Raw genomic sequence first — 16,526 nt, 5'->3', positions numbered from 1 at the left:
CTGCTTCTCGCGGTGCCAGCTCAAAAATTTAGCCACTAGCTACATGTGTCTTTTGAGCACTTGAAATATAGCTAGTGTGACAGAGGAACTGAATTTGTAATTTTGTTTTAACTAAAATTTAAATAGCTACATGTGGCTAGTGGCCATCACATTGGATAACATGGCTCTGGGTTTTACCTGGGTTTATTTTTAGCTCTTGGCTGCCCGTAGCCTTTTTTAGGATGCCCTTATTTTATTTACCTCTCTAATGCTCTCTTTTAAAATTTGAGGACTTAATTGCTCTAAGAACTCTCTCCTTACTAGGAAAATAATGCTTTTCATTTCTACTAGCAAAGACTAAATTTAGTCTGCTGGTCTTTGCTCTCATCTCCTGCTTGCTTTCTGCTTCATAGCTTACGCAAAAACTTTCTTTAGGGAATAATATCTTTGTTGCTGCAGCTTCCCTGGGATGAATTTTCCACTTAAGGATACATTTTATTACCTCTTCTTCTAATTATTTGTAGCTTCTTGTCAAGAGTCTTTTTGAAGAGGGCAAATCGTTTTTACCCCAATATTGATAAATTTAGCCATACATGGCGGGGCAGATTTTAAGCCAGCTCATGCTGGTTCCTTTATAAGGACTGATATAGTGGTATTCCAGAGCAAAATAGACATCCAGGAGTTTCCCTAGCTTGGATGACCTCTTACGTTTGAGTCGTAGGTGAGTTGCCTTTGGATCTAGAAGTTAGAGTGATGCTTGTTGGAATACTTGACTCATTAATTTTAAGTACCTCTAGTACTATTGATTTTGAACTATAACAGAAAAATTATCTTCTTTATTATCATTTCTGTGTTAATGTGTGTGCTACTCCTGGAGAAAATTTAGATAATTGGTGACATTATCTGTGCTCTCTCATACAGCTACTACACTTGCAAGTTGGGCAAATTTTGAAACCAGAGGATCCTAGCTTTAAGATCACAACCACTTAGAGAGCAGCTCAGACATCATGTGTTAGGAACAAATGGAGTAAAGGCAAGGCAAGGTTGGGACCTGCGACCAATATTCTTGATATGTGTTTTTTAAAGTAATCCCTGTCAGTAGTGAAAGGAGATGTGTCTAGGACTTTACGTTTCTCAGAGTGTAATGAGACCTCTTTTTTTTTGGAAGGATGGAGCCAAAAGTATTAAGGGCTCTCTCTGTCTCTCCTCGGCTTCTCCCCAGTTTAAATTTTTCTTTTTAAGTTTGGGAATTGTTGATCTAGGATTAGGAACCAAGACAAGTCATCAGGCAAGAGAGACAGCTAGATTCATAATTTCTGGATGTGGCTGGAAACAGGGAAATCAGTACTAAAGGAGGTCAGACTAGTAAACTGGGAACAAAATCTTGGTTGTGTTAGTCTTTGCTTTTCAGTAGCTCATATGCTGCAGTGGCTGTTTGGTTTTGTTTTTTTAACATCTTTATGGGAGTATAACTGCTTTACAGTGGTGTGTCAGTTTCTGCTTTATAACTGCAGTGGCTGTTTGAAGTAGTGGTTGTTACGTGGTTGTGAAAGGCTCTCTCTAAGTGCATTATGATACAGGAGGATTTAAAATAACAATAGAACCTCATTGTCCGTAGCTTAATGGGTAGATTAAAATAGCATAACCTTGCCCCACACTCGGCATAATAATAGAAGATATTAACAGCAAGGTAATAGCAAATTCAAAATTGTGGTCCACATAAATTATTTTTGAACTGCCTCTGATTCATTCTTCTTCTAGAAATTGTCACAATATTACTTAGCCTCAGTTTACGTTAAGATGAGATGTTCAGTAAAGATCTTTTCTGATTGTAGGCTATTAAACTGAGTATAGAATGGCCTTTATGTGGTGTTTGGAAGGTGGAGATGAGAGGTGCACATGATGGCATATGGACATGCTAACTACTCTAGCAGCTCTGATAGTCTTCAGAAATGGATAAATGCTGAGCTAGCAATAATGAAGAATGATTTAGTCTCTCATAGGATGTGCTTCTCTCATTCATGGGTCATGCATATGACATAGGCATAGAAATGTAAAATTTTAGGTTTATATTATATATTTATGAATGTTTTTGTAGTCCAGTGCAAGTTAAAATGGAAAACTTGTAGTTAGCAGTGATAGTAGCAGCATGCTGCACAACAGTTCTAAGTCAGTTGCAGTTATTAATAAAGGTAAAACAAACTAAATGTGCCTATTCCTTTTTCTTATTTAGGGCTTTTACTCTCAATCTGACATCACTTTATTTCAAATGCATTGTAAGACAGGAAGAACACTGAGATGGTATCAAAACCCACTTCCTTTTATGTACAAAAATAAAGAGCTCTGACAGCAAAACTGATACTTCTAGTTGGAAATCGATAGAAACTCTTGATATAGGTATACCTTTTAGCCAGATAGGGACAGAGAATAGAACTTTGGAATTCAGTCCAATGTTAACACTAGTTTATTGATTTCTGTGGTGGAAGAACTTAGAAGTTTGTAGTTCTGGTTCCTAATTTTCAGACAGGAAACAATGTTCAGAGACGAGCTTTTTGGAATTCCAATCCAAGGTAAGATGGAATAACGCCAGAAAAATGATTAAAATCAACTTTTCTGTTGCTTTTTTGTAGGACTGTAGCTAAGTGAAGTCTCTGCCTTTCCCCTAAAATATAAATACTGCAGCATGAAGCAACTGCAAAAGCATTATTTTTATCTTCTGAAAAAAGTATTGTTAAATTTTGGTCTGCTTTCAAAATGTCAAGAAAAAAATTAAGTGAAATATGCCTTTTCACTTATAAGGTGTTACTAATTCTTTCCAGGAACATGAGCTCATGTTAATTTTACTGCTTCAGGAATTTGATACATAGTGTGTTTGGAGTTACTTAAAATACCATAGACCTGTCTGCCCTCTAACAGCATTTATATATGTGTTAAGTTACTGAATAGTGATGATTATATATAGAGAGAAATGTCACCTTTAAAAAGTATACTGGAGAGAAAAACTCCTTTGGGCAAAGTTAACTTACATGGTGAGAGACCTTTGGGAGAGATGCTCTCTTCTCTCTTGGGGTGATTAGTGTCTGAGTTGGAGGTTTTAGCTTTGTCATGTATTAAAGACAGCTACACTACTAGGACTTGGATAGTTAGGGTACCCAGAAGCAAGGGAAGGTGTTCAGGTAAGGCCTCTTCATCTTTGGTTAGGGGACTGTTTGAATATAATCAGGAGCCACAGCCTGCTCAGTTTGGAGTAGACTGCTGTACTTGGTGTGAGGAGAAGGGATTTAGAACTAAAACGGTCTGTTACTTCTGGAAATGAAGTTCCTCTAAAGAAAGACTACTGTGAAAATAAGACTCCCCCTTAAGAGAAGGATTGCTGGTTTTGACCATGCACTCTTTCAACTATTAATCCTTCAACTATATAAAGCTCAATTTCAATTTTGATATTACTGCTCCATTATTTCTGATAGTGTCTCTAATACTTCAGAGGGGCCCATTGAATGTCTTCAGGAGAAACTAAAATGCTAAGTCAGAGATTATTTACTAAAGCTTTTAATTCAAATGCATCTAATATGAATAGTCCATTACCCTTTTGACCTTGTTCAATATGATAATCATTTGTTGAAATGGAAAATTCCCAGTGCTATAATGTATCTGAAAAATGGTACCTTCTGATCTTATACTCAGGGGATGGTACATGTGTATCCAACAGCCTGAAACTACTTCCAGTAAACTGTGTAAAACTGGCTTTAATAAGCCTCAGTTCTAAAATTTGTTTCAAATATTTTTCTGAAAACACTTAAATTTGAGTTTAAAAAGATCTCTCTACTAGGTCACTGTTTGGTTTTTGTGTGTGACATTTTTGGTTTTTTAAATCAAATAATGAGTGCTTTTGATCAGAACTTGTTAATCTTTTGTTATGTCTATATGTTTATATGAAAGCAAGCTTTTTTGTTTCTAATCAGATACTAAATAAGTTCTTAAATGAGTGCTTTTGACTCTGTTGCGCCGTCCACATTGGAGGACTAGTAGTTCAGGATATAATCTTGAGAAGTGTTGTTTAAGCAGTTAGTTTATTTGCAGAACCAAAGAGTTTTAAGCTCTTTGTTTTTCAGGAGTTTTTGGTTCTTTTGGCTCATCTCATTTCCATGTAAATTTTAGAATCAGCTAGTCAGTTTTCACATGCCCCCGCTCCCAGTAACCTGCTAGGATTTTGATCGGGATTGCATTAAAACTGTATGTCAGTTTGGGCTCTGTTGCATGTTTACATTAAGCCTTTGAATCTATGAAAGTGATATTACTGCATTTTCTGCAGTTTTCTTTCATTAATGTCACATAATTTTCTTTGTAGAGGTCTTGTACATCTTTTATTAGATTTATTCTTTGACATTTTTTATTCTATTATAAATGGATTTAAATTTTTTTCATTTCATGATTGCTTATTGCTGATATATAAAAATACATACAAGGACTTCCCTGGCGGTCCAGTGGTTAGGACTCCACACTTCCACTGCAGAAGGCACGGGCTCAGTTTCTGGTCGGGGAACTAAGATCCCACAAGCTGCGTGATGTGGGGGGAAAAAAATACATATAGTTAATTTTTATAAATTGATTGTCAATGTCTGTGAAGGGTCTAGGATTCTACCCTTTTTGTAAGCTAACAAGTTATCTTTGTATTGGTTCATGCATGTTGACAGAAGGTGCAAGACTCCTGGGTCAGAGAAAAAGGACTTTATTACTCACAGCATAGCAAGCAGTATGAACATGGCATATTTGTTGTGTTGGTTCCTCTTATCTCCAAGTCTTCCATGGTTGATGAGATAATGGGCCCAGGTGCATGCTACTCATGCTGTCGGTTTGTACCTTAGCCAAGGAACACTGAGGTTGAGGAGTTCAATTCCTCCTTCCCTCCCTCCCTCTTCCCCTCCCTTCCTCCCCTCCATTTTTATTGAGATACAACTGACATACAACATTGTATAAGTTTAAGGTGTACAGCATAATGATTTGACTTACATATGTCATGAAATGATTACCACATTAAGTTTAGTGAACATCCATCATCTCATATTGAAATAGATACAAAATTAAAGAAATTAAAAAAAAATTTTTTCCTTGCGATGAGAACTTTCAGGGTGTACTTTCTTAACTTTCATATATAACATACAGTGGTATTAATTGTATTTATCATGTTGTACATTACATCCCTAGTACTTATTTATCTTCTAACTGGAAGTTTGTACCTTCGTCAGTCCCTGCAACCTCTCCACCTCTGGTAATCACAAATCTGATCATATTTTCTATGAGTTTTTTTTTTTTTTTAACATCTTTATTGGGGTATAATTGCTTTACAATGGTGTGTTAGTTTCTGCTTTATAACAGAGTGAGTCAGTTATACATATATATATGTTCCCATATCTCTTCCCTCTTTGTCTCCCTCCCTCCCACCCTCCCTATCCCACCCCTCCAGACAGCCACAAAGAACCGAGCCGGTTTCCCTGTGCCATGCGGCTGCTTCCCACTGGCTATCTACCTTACGTTTGTTAGTATATATATGTCCATGTCTCTCTCTCGCCCTAACACACCTCACCCTTCCCCCTCCCCATATCCTCAAGTCTGTTCTCCAGTAGGTCTCTGTCTTTATTCCTGTTTTACCCCTAGGTTCTTCATAACAATTTTTTTTTCTTAAATTCCATATATATGTGTTAGCATACGGTATTTGTCCTTTTCTTTCTGACTTACTTCACTCTGTATGACAGACTCTAGGTCTATCCACCTCATTACAAATAGCTCAATTTCGTTTCTTTTTATGGCTGAGTAATATTCCATTGTATATATGTGCCACATCTTCTCTATCCATTCATCCGATGATGGGCACTTAGTTTGTTTCCATCTCCGGGCTACTGTAAATAGAGCTGCAGTGAACATTTTGGTACATGACTCTTTTTGAATTTTGTTTTTCTCAGGGTATATGCCCAGTAGTGGGATTGCTGGGTCATATGGTAGTTCTATTTGTAGTTTTTTAAGGAACCTCCATACTGTTCTCCATAGTGACTGAACCAATTCACATTCCCACCAGCAGTGCAAGAGTGTTCCCTTTTCTCCACACCCTCTCCAGCATTTATTGTTTCTAGATTTTTTGATGATGGCCATTCTGACTGGTGTGAGATGGTATCTCATTGTAGTTTTGATTTGCATTTCTCTAATGATTAAAGATGTTGAGCATTCTTTCATGTGTTTGTTGGCAGTCTGTATATCTTCTTTGGAGAAATGTCTATTTAGGTCTTCTGCCCATTTTTGGATTGGGTTTGTTTTTTTGTTATTGAGCTGCATGAGCTGCTTGTAAATTTTGGAGCTTAATCGACCTACAACACTGTCAGTTCCTGGTACAAAACATAGTGATTCCATAATTCTGTATTTCAGAATGATAACCATGATAAGTCTAGTTGTCCTCTGTCACCACACAAAGATATTATACCATTATTGACTATATTCCCCATAGGGTAGGATATATTACATACCTGTGGCTCATTTATTTGGTAACAAAGTTTGTACCTCTTAATCTGCCTCACCTGTTTCTTTCTTCCCCTCACCACCACTCTCCCCTCTGGCAACCACCTGTTTGTTCTCCGTATCTATGGGTCTGTTTCTGGGTTTTGCTGGTTTTTTTTTTTTTTTTGGCCACAATGCACGGCTTACAGGATCTTATTTCCCTGACCAGGGATTGAACTCGGGCCACAGCAGTGAAAGTGCCAAGTCCTTACCATTGGACTGCCAAGGAGTTCCCATTCTGTTTCTGTTTAGTTTTGGTTGTTCATTTGTTTTGTTTTTTAGGTTCCACATATAAGTGAAATCATACAGTATTTGTCTTTGTTCTTCTGGCTTCATTTAGTATAATATGCCCTCTGGATCCATCATTGTTGCCACACATGGTGACAAGATTTCATTCTTTTTTATTGCTGAGTAATGTGCCACGTTGTGTGTGTGTGTGTGTGTGCATGTGCTGTGTGTTTGTACGTACATGCATACATACATAGCACATCTTTATCCATTCATCTGTTGGTGGGCACTTAGATTGCTTCCATATCTTGGCTGTTATAAATAATGCTGAAGTGAACATAGGATTGGGGTGCATATATCTTTCCTGATTATGTTTTTGTTTTGTTTGGATAAATACCCAGGAGTGGAACTGCTGGATCATGTGGTAGTTCTATTTTTAATTTTTTGAGGAATCTTTGTTCTCGTTTTCCATAGTGGCTGCACCAATTTACATTCCCACCAACAGTACATGAGGGTTCCGTTTCTCCACATCCTCGCCAGCACTTGTTATTTGTTGTCTTTTTGATGATAGCTGTTCTGACAAGTGTGAGGTGATATCTCATTATGGTTTTGACTTGCATATCTTCGATGATTAGTCATGTTAAGCATCTTTCCATGTACCTGTTGGCCAACTCTGTGTCTCCTTTCAGGGCTTTTAAATAGTTACAGTAATGTTATTAGAAACCAGGATTATCTGAGAAGAAAAGCGATAGAAATATAAAATCAGAAAAGTTAAGTGACAATGCTGTAATCATAAATTCTGATTTATCTTTTGCATGAATTTAAAAAATTTTTTCCTTTGAAAAAAATTCTTTTTTTTTTTTTTTTTGTTCCAGTCACTGAGAAGTTCTAGAACCAGTGGTAACTGAGTAGCATCAAGTGCAGTATTTTAATACCATTTTCAATAAAAAGGTATCAGGTCTCCTTGGAGAAGGGGGTATTCCAAGTCTGGGCAAAAAAATTATGCAAGATTTGCCTAGGACTCTTTCTGTGCCATATAGCAAGGAAGTGGTTAGATACTGCTGGGGCCATGTCCCAAAGATGGTTTACAACTTGAAGGAACTCCCACTACCCCAAAAGTGCACAGTTTGAGTGCCAAATTTTTAATAATTGCTAATGATGTAAACATTTCAAATATGTAAACATCTGTGAGTTGATACTTTAAAAAAATAAAATCAGTTTTAAGTGCTGTATTACTTTTCTGAGGCTGCTGTAACAGATTACCACAAACCAAGAGCCTTAAAAGAACAGAAATTTATTTAATTTCTCACAGTTCTAGAGGCCAGAAGTCGGAAGTCAGGGTGTCAGCAGGGCTATACTCTTTGCAGAGACTCTAAGGGAGAAGTCTGTTCTGTGTATTTTCTAGCTTCTGGTGGTTGCTGACATACTTTCCCTATGGCCACATCCTCCAGTCTCTGCCTCTGTCCACATGACCTTCTTCTCTGTGCCTGTCCTGTGTCTACGGTCACTTGACATTTGATTTAAGGCCCACTGGAATAATCCACGATGATCTCCTTATCTCAAGATCCTTTATTAAATCTGCCAAGACTCCTTTTCCAAATAATGTAAGATTTCCACGTTCTGGGGGTTGGGACATGGACATGACTTTTGGTGGCTACCCTTTAGCTCACTACAAGTACTCACTCATTCTGAAACTATACAGAGTCCAAATCTTGGTTGTGCTCCTTACTAGCTGTGTCCTTGGTCAGGCTAATTAAATTTCCAGATAGGGAAAATTTAGATAATACCATCACAATATGCAGGTGTGTATATTTATTTATTTATAAATGTATATCCTTGAAATTTTTTCTTTTTTTTTTTTTTGCATAGAAAAATGTCAGCAAGGATGCCATCCCAACTATATTATTTAGTTATCTCAGAGGATAGAATTGTAGGAGATTGGGTGGGGGTAGAAAGAGAAGTTGTACCCATCTTAGAGGGTAGTTACAAGAGTTCAATGAAATTCTGTTCAAATGAACGTAGCACAGCATTAGGCACATAGACGATGTTTAATTCATGGTTGCTCTAATAAAGTTATGTGTCTTGGAGACAATGTAGACACTAAAAGGAATTAAAAGAGATGAGTTTCTCAACATGTGTTTAAATCTTATTTGCTGTTCGTAGTTCTGAACCTTTAATATTTAAAAGTTAGAGTAAAGTTTAAGTTTCATTAAAGTTATGAGACCAGTGCTTGGCATTAAGTACTGGGAGGTATTCCTCATTGGTGGGTCCTGGAATTTTCGTGATTTATTTCAGTTGGCTTTGAGATACGTTTATGGATTCATTTGTTAGAAAGGGCTTTTGCCTTAAAGGGAAACATTCCAAACAGTTTGCCCTGGTAATTACAGATAGCTTTATTATCTCTTTTCCAGGCTACAAAGTAGAATTCATATGTTCTTTAATGGGGTCATTTTGGCTTGGTCATTTGTTTTCTGTTTATTTTCAGACAGTTATTGGGACAGGTGAGGATGTGAAAATAAATATAGTTAAATATTAATAGTTTTTAGCTTTATTTTCATAATGTCCCTTTAAAAACATTGCTCAAATAAAAAAGACAGACAATATCAAATGTTGACAAGGATATGGAGAAATTAGAACACTCATACATTTCTGGTGGAATTGTAAAAAATGGTTCAGCCATCTTGGAAATTAGTTTAGCACTTCCTCAAAGAGTTTAAACATAGAGTTACTGAAAAAACCAGCAATTTCACTTTTAGGTATGAACCCAGGAGAATTGAAAACATATGTCCAACACAAAATTCTGCTAACGAGTGTTCGTAATGGCAAAACGTGGAAGCAACTCAAATGTCCTTTTGAGCAACTCAAATGTCAAATCAGCTAATGAATAACAAAATGTGGCTATGCATACAATAGAATATTATTTGATGATAAAAAGGAATAAAGTATTGATACATGCTCTAATAGAGGTGAATCTTTAAAACATGCTAAGTAAAAAAAAGCCATTCAGAAAACAGCACATATTGTGTGATACCATTTATATGAAATGTCCAGAATAGGCAAGTGCATAGGGACAAAAAATAGATTGGTGATTACCTTGGACTAGGGGAGTGGGTTAGGGGAAAGAGGAGTGACAGCTAACCAGTACAGGGTTTTTTTAGTGGGTGATGAAAATTGATTGTGATGATGGTTACACAACTTTGCAAATATATTAAAAGCCATTGAGTTGTACACTTTAGGTGAATTGTGTGGCATATAAGTTATATCTCAGTGAAACTGTTATTTTAAAAAATTGGTCAACATCTAAGTGCACTAAGGATATGGTTTCTTTTTGTTGCTTAACCATCTCAAGAATTATCCAACTCCATTTTTTGTATTGTATATTACAGTGAATTTTTTTTTTTAACGCCACGCTTACTGTATGTCAGTTCTTTCCCATATATAACCTTATTATAAGGGTTGGGATACAAAGCTAAAGCTAACTATGATAGGTCTTCTTCTTAACATTGTCTACTGTTGTCCTCTTTAAATGTTGTCTACTGTGCATTCCTTTCTTAGGACATGTAAGAGTCCATTGAAATGCCATATTCCAAAACTTATGTATTCCAGTGAACCATGTTTCTACATTCTTATGTCAGGTAGCTACCTGCCAGCATACTTCATATGGTATCTTAAGACTCGTTAGCCATACCATGAGATATGCCATTTTGCTATCCAGGCCCTTTCAGTCCAGCTACTTTGAAAGAAGGCATTAGTAAACATGGATTCTTTGAGAGTCATCACTAGCAGTAGTGATTATTATTTTTATTATTAAGGGGTCTGAATCAGCAATTTCTTTTGTTATCTCGTATCATAAATAATACACTGTTGAACTTTATAGAACATAAAGATCTAATTGCTATTTATTATAAGAGGTATAGGCCCTTGAAGGGAAAACCCTCATTCACGTAATACTAAGGTTTGGCTAAGCTCTGATGAGTTATAAAACAGCTGGTGATGAAGTAGAGAGTGGTTACATCCTGTGCAAACCTACACTGATTCCATCAGAGAAATCCTAAAGTACCCTTTCACATGGGTAGACCTAAAACTATTGATGTAAGAGATGAAGGAATATAAAAATTAAAGCTATGGTAGTGTTTGAGGTGGAATGGCCTTATTGCCTTCCATTTTAAAGATAGGGAAAACTGGAACCCATTCTATCAACCCAGGGCTCTTCCACAATATCATGTTGTTATTAGATTTACCTTAAGAACATAGATACTGTCCAGCGGGCTCTAGCATCTTTTCTAAGTTTTATCTTAGTTGATGACTCATGGTTTATATTCTACTTCCTGCTTCTTCAGTCAATTCTATTGAAAAATTAAAGAATTAAAGAAGTAATGAATACTAACATCCATCCCTTCCCCATCCTATCATCCTTCACTAGAGCTTTCTGAGGAAATAAACTGAAAAGGGAGGCTGTTTGCAGTAGAACTCCAAAAAGAAGATCCTTCCCAAAAGTGTTTGGTCACAGTTCTTAATACAGGTAGCAGCATATGATTGGGGAAGGAATGGTGCTTGATATCACCTCTAATAACAAAACTTTTCATTGTCATTTTCCTCCCTAGTATCGTCTAGACTGTCACAACCATCCTCTCCTCAGTCAGGCTGCCCATCACCCACCATTCCAGCAGGTAAAGTCATTTCTCCGTCACAGAAGCACAGCAAGAAGGCACTAAAGCAGGTAATCATGCTATTCTGTTTATCAGAATTATAATCTCCTACATTAAAAATGCATGATTCTGGCAGTCAGTGAAAATTTCTTGAAAGGACGTTAGGGAGGAATTTTGTGTGGTTTCCCACTTTGTATTTAGTAAGTTATGCACCTCTGTGTTACAGGTTTATGGTAGATACTCTTTTTATCACATTTTAAAAGTTCCTCATTAGTTTCCAGTTTGCTGTGAGGGGTGTGTGTGTATGTGTGTGTGTGTTTAATTAAGAGTAGGTATTGAATTTTTCAGGTTGAGTTTCTTCAGCATTTATGAAGATGATCAGGTAGCCTTTCTCTTTAAGTCAACCAATATACGGAATTCCAGGGCTAGACTTTCTAATGTTAATGTATTGTTAGCTCTCTGGAATAAACCCTATATGTTTGTTATATAATTTTTAATATGTTAATGGAATTTTCTTATTTAAGATTTTAGCTTCGATTTTGTTATTTTCTTGTACTATCCTTATACAGTTTTGGAATCAGGATTGTTCTTAGCATCTAAAATAAGTTGTAAAGCCCTCTATTATTTTTCTGATTTTTGGAAAAAATCATAGAAAGTATTTTTTTCCCCTGCAAGTTCTGCAAATCTCACTTTTACAACTGTTTTCCTAGCATTGCAATTTCATCTACTACTACTGATCTCTTGATTTTCTGATTTTTGAGCCAATTTTGGAAATTTACTTTTCTTAGAAAATGCTCCATTTCACTTGATTTTTTTCAAATATTGGTATAAAGTTGTACATAGTATTGTTTTTTATGTTTCTCTTTTGTTCATCAGTGTTGTTCATTTGTGATGTATCTTCTTTTTTCTCAGTGTTACTTGCCGACTATTTTATTGGGCTTTTCAAAGAATTTGCTTTCTATTTTTTGAAATGCAAATTATCAGTAAATTTAAATTTGACTAATAATTAAGGGCACAGACTAATTTTATCCTCAGATTAGTATATATAATACAGCTTAATTATAACATCAAGCACAAGCACTGTCAAGTATGTGGGAAAATGACTACTTGTAGTTTGCTGGTGGGATATAAATTCTTATAGCTACTTTGGAGAGAAATTTTATGTTTATTAAAATTTTAAATGCATATCCCCCATGACTAAGTAGTTAAATATTTGGGAACTTATCTTAGAAAAATGCATGTATTCATACATACTTACATACACACACACACACACACACACACACACACAGGAAGATGTTTGCATTAAAGTTTGTAATAGCAAAAACTTGAAAGTGGAGATATATATATATATATATATATATATATATATGAATTCCTTAATAAACAGCGGCATATACATATGCTAGAAAATTATACAGGGTTAAAAGTTTACCTTGTAATTAAGTTTTTCTGTATGCATAGACATGGAAACATCACCACACTATAATGTTTAATCATTAAAATCAAGTTGTGTTACAACATTCATTAAAAACATACACATAGCCACATACATACCCAGAACAATAGTATATTTTTAATGGAAATATGAATCTGTATATACACACAAACACATACATACAATGTAAGTGTAAAAAAAGCTCAATAAGGGGCTTCCCTGGTGGCGCAGTGGTTGAGAATCTGCCTGCTTATGCACGGGACACGGGTTCGAGCCCTGGTCTGGGAAGATCCCACATGCCACGGAGCAACTGGGTCCGTGAGCTACAATTACTGAGCCTGCGTGTCTGGAGCCTGTGCTCCGCAGAGAACAAGAGAGGCAGCGATAGTGAGAGGCCCAACGCACCGCGATGAAGAGTGGCCCCCCTTGCCACAACTAGAGAAAGCCCTCGCACAGAAACGAAGACCCAACACAGCCAAAAATAAATAAATAAATTTAAAAAAAAAAGCTCAATAAGGAAAAATAAATTGATGACTGTGGTTATCTTTGAGGATTGGGGAACAAGACTGAGTGGTGGGCAAAAGAGAGTTTTAGCTTTATGTTTGAATTAAATGGTAAAAATGTATTCATGTCATAAGTGTTTAATTAAAATTTTAAGGGAGTTCTCTGGCAGTCCAGTGGTTAGGACTCAGCGCTTTCACTGCTGGGACCCAGGTTCAATCCCTGGTCAGGGAACTAAGATCCCATAAGCTGCGCAGTGCAGCCCTAGATAGATAGATAGATAGATGAGATAAAATTTTTTTAATTATGGGCTTCCCTGGTGGCACAGTGGTTGAGAGTCCGCCTGCCAATTCAGGAGACCCAAGTTTGTGCCCCGGTCTGGGAAGATCCCACATGCCGCGGAGCGGCTCGGCCCGTGAGCCATGGCCGCTGAGCCTGCAAGTCCAGAGCCTGTGCTCCACAACGGGAGAGGCCACAACAGTGAGAGGCCCGCGTACCACAACAACAACAAAAAATTAATTAAGTAGGTCTTAAAGTGTTTAAACCAAAAGTGTTTTTATTAAAAGATGTCCAAAAATTTGATAAGGTTAATTACAATCTGCCTGGGTATCCTGCAGCACTTGTATTTTTACACATTCTTTGCAAGAGTTTAAGAAGTATGAGATGCACTTTGTTATAAAGCAGATACTAACACACTATTGTAAAGTAATTATACTCCAATAAAGATGTTAATTAAAAAAAAAAAAAGTATGAGATGCCTCTTTTCCACAGAGAAAAGGCAAGTATTTTAGTAAAACTTGTTAGCTTATTCATGACATATATACTGCTCTGTATTATTCTCCTGCAATCTCAGGAGTCAAATACTGTATTTTCTTTAAGGAATACCAGTATGAGAAATTATATAAATTAGGTTGTTGGTATGTAAAGTAAGGCCTTGCCTCCAGTATATGTTTTTCATATTATTAGGTGAGAAAACTTATTTCAGTGTAAGTTATCCTTTACCCCAGTGAAGGGTTTTTTTGTTGTTTGCTTTTTAAATTTTAAACAGAATTAGAACAGGGTTTGTAAGCTACTGAGGGAGGGGAAAACCGAGTACAGTTCTTAAACAGAGAGGCTGTAAGTTATTTTGTTTTCATCATATATCTGAATTTACATGATCATAGCAGAAATAGATAAGATCAAGTGGCTCTATTAAATTTTGCATTAACTTAGAATGACCTAGGTACTGTGAATAGAAAGGAATGAATACTAATGGCTGCCACACAGGAAGCTTACAAACATTTTCTGTTCTGATTGCAAAGAATGAGAGACAAGCTGTAATCAGTGATCAGACAACACTGACATTATGCTTCTGCCTCACCTATTATAAATGTTGTAGGTGAATGTAAGCCAGATACCTGACTCTCTCAGTTTCTTTTCTCCACTGACAGCTTAGATCAAGGAGATCAAGTGTTGCCACTGTGCTTGCATGGCATAGCCAGAGGTATATGTGAATGTGAAAAGGAGAAAACCATATTGTGAAAAGGGAATGGGAGACAAGTAGGCAGTTATTCCACACTTTTCTACATGATGGTCGTGAAGGTTAAAGCTTAAACTGGCATTTTAATGAGGTCGTAGATGTTCAACTTTTTCCTGAAATGTAGTTTTACTTTCTTAGTTTCTGTCTTTTTTTCTTTTTAAACCCTTGAGTTTAAAAATAGCCTTTATATATCTTTATGATTAAAATCTGGGAAGCTATTTGTCTTTCTGTTCATTCTAAATAGTTTAGTATATTCTCTAAACTAAGAACGTCATAGAAATTAAAATATTCTGAAATAACCAGAAGGAATTACACTGTTCTTAGAACCCATGTTTTCCAGTCTTCCTTCCCTTCAGTTTACTGCATTGCTATAAATTGCTGAGATTTATTTGGTCATTGGGCCAAATCTTACTGCTCTTACCTGAGATCAAATTCAAGTAGTTATTTACAACCTTTTGTTCAAATGCAGAACCTCTGAAACATACGTAAGCTAAATATTTACATTTCTACATAAAGTTGATGCAAATGGGACTCTCCTTGGTCCAGGGCTTAGAATTCTATTTTCAGAATGATTGAAAACATCTAATTCTCTGCTACTACAAGTATGAGAAGTCCATGGCTTACTGGTGATTTTTAAGCTCTAAAAATGTTAATGACAATTTCTCACATTTATTTAAAGGAGAACATTGGTAAAAAAAATATCGAAACTCTTAAGGATTATTTAAGCCTTGTGTTTAATTAGTTTAGATTTTTGTTTACTTTGATGGATTTCAAAGAAATCGGATAATCAGCATACTCTTCTTCACCACTTGAAGTCATTTATTTTTTTGTTATTACTAAAAACTGATTTGTTTTGTTTCTTACAGTCAGTTTTCTCTTTATAGGCTCTAAAACAGCAACAGCAGAAGAAACAGCAGCAGCAGCAATGCAGGCCAAGCATGTCCATCTCCTCCAACCAGCACCTCTCTCTGAAGACTGTCAAAGCAGCCAGTGACGCTGTACCTGCCAAACCTGGTAGGCAGACTGAATGTCTTTTCAGTGAAAGTTTCTTTTTCCAGTGTTTTTGTATACCAGATTCATATACTATATCCTTTATTTTTAAATTACTGTATTATATTACTGCCAGATCATCAGTATAAATCCTTCTAGGGTAAAGGGGGAAATTTATGCAGAGTAATCATACAGTTGTTAAAAAATACATCATTGGGATTTGCATGTTAGAATAAGATCAATGACTAACTTTCAATATGTCTAAACTAATAATATTTGGAAGCCTCTAATTAGTAACCTTATAAAGATGATGTTTCCAAGATGCTCACACTGAACTCTTCACTGGTTCTCTCCTTTAAAAATAAAGGGTTTTCCTAAGAATTCTTGATACATTTGGGTTTCCATTGGACATATCCACAGGCCTTTGGATTTTTTGTTGTTATTGCTTATTTTGTTTTGAATTTAAACTGGTCTAGATACAGGCTTTGTATTTTATTACACAATTTAGTTTGATGCCAGCTGATTATATGAGTTGGCCAGATTTAAACTGTCTTGCAGAACTTTGCATTTTTGTTAGGAAGGAAATTTACCACCAGAAGCAAATAATGTGCTGGGAGGAGGAAAGGGATTTTATTTTACTTTTTGACTCCTAATTCTCAGACTCAGAACACATTTG

General features: G+C 36.1%; 1 protein-coding gene and 1 non-coding gene across 2 annotated transcripts in view; both read left to right on the top strand.

Moving 5' to 3' along the window:
• ASXL2 (ASXL transcriptional regulator 2) overlaps positions 1-16,526 on the top strand; it is a 130,608-nt gene that overhangs the window by 88,867 nt on the left and 25,215 nt on the right. Inside the window, exons 6-7 of the mRNA XM_007470793.1 lie at positions 11,358-11,473; positions 15,745-15,874. Coding sequence (XP_007470855.1) covers positions 11,358-11,473; positions 15,745-15,874 — 246 coding nt within the window. The remainder of the gene's footprint in view (positions 1-11,357; positions 11,474-15,744; positions 15,875-16,526) is intronic.
• TRNAE-UUC (transfer RNA glutamic acid (anticodon UUC)) lies at positions 13,504-13,575 on the top strand. The gene has a single exon. It is a non-coding gene; the product is annotated as a tRNA-Glu (tRNA).

The sequence above is a fragment of the Lipotes vexillifer genome, unplaced genomic scaffold (genome assembly GCF_000442215.2).
Source record: "Lipotes vexillifer unplaced genomic scaffold, Lipotes_vexillifer_v1.1 scaffold717, whole genome shotgun sequence".
Classification (NCBI taxonomy): domain Eukaryota; kingdom Metazoa; phylum Chordata; class Mammalia; order Artiodactyla; family Lipotidae; genus Lipotes; species Lipotes vexillifer.
This window is presented reverse-complemented; position numbering and strand designations above follow the sequence as displayed.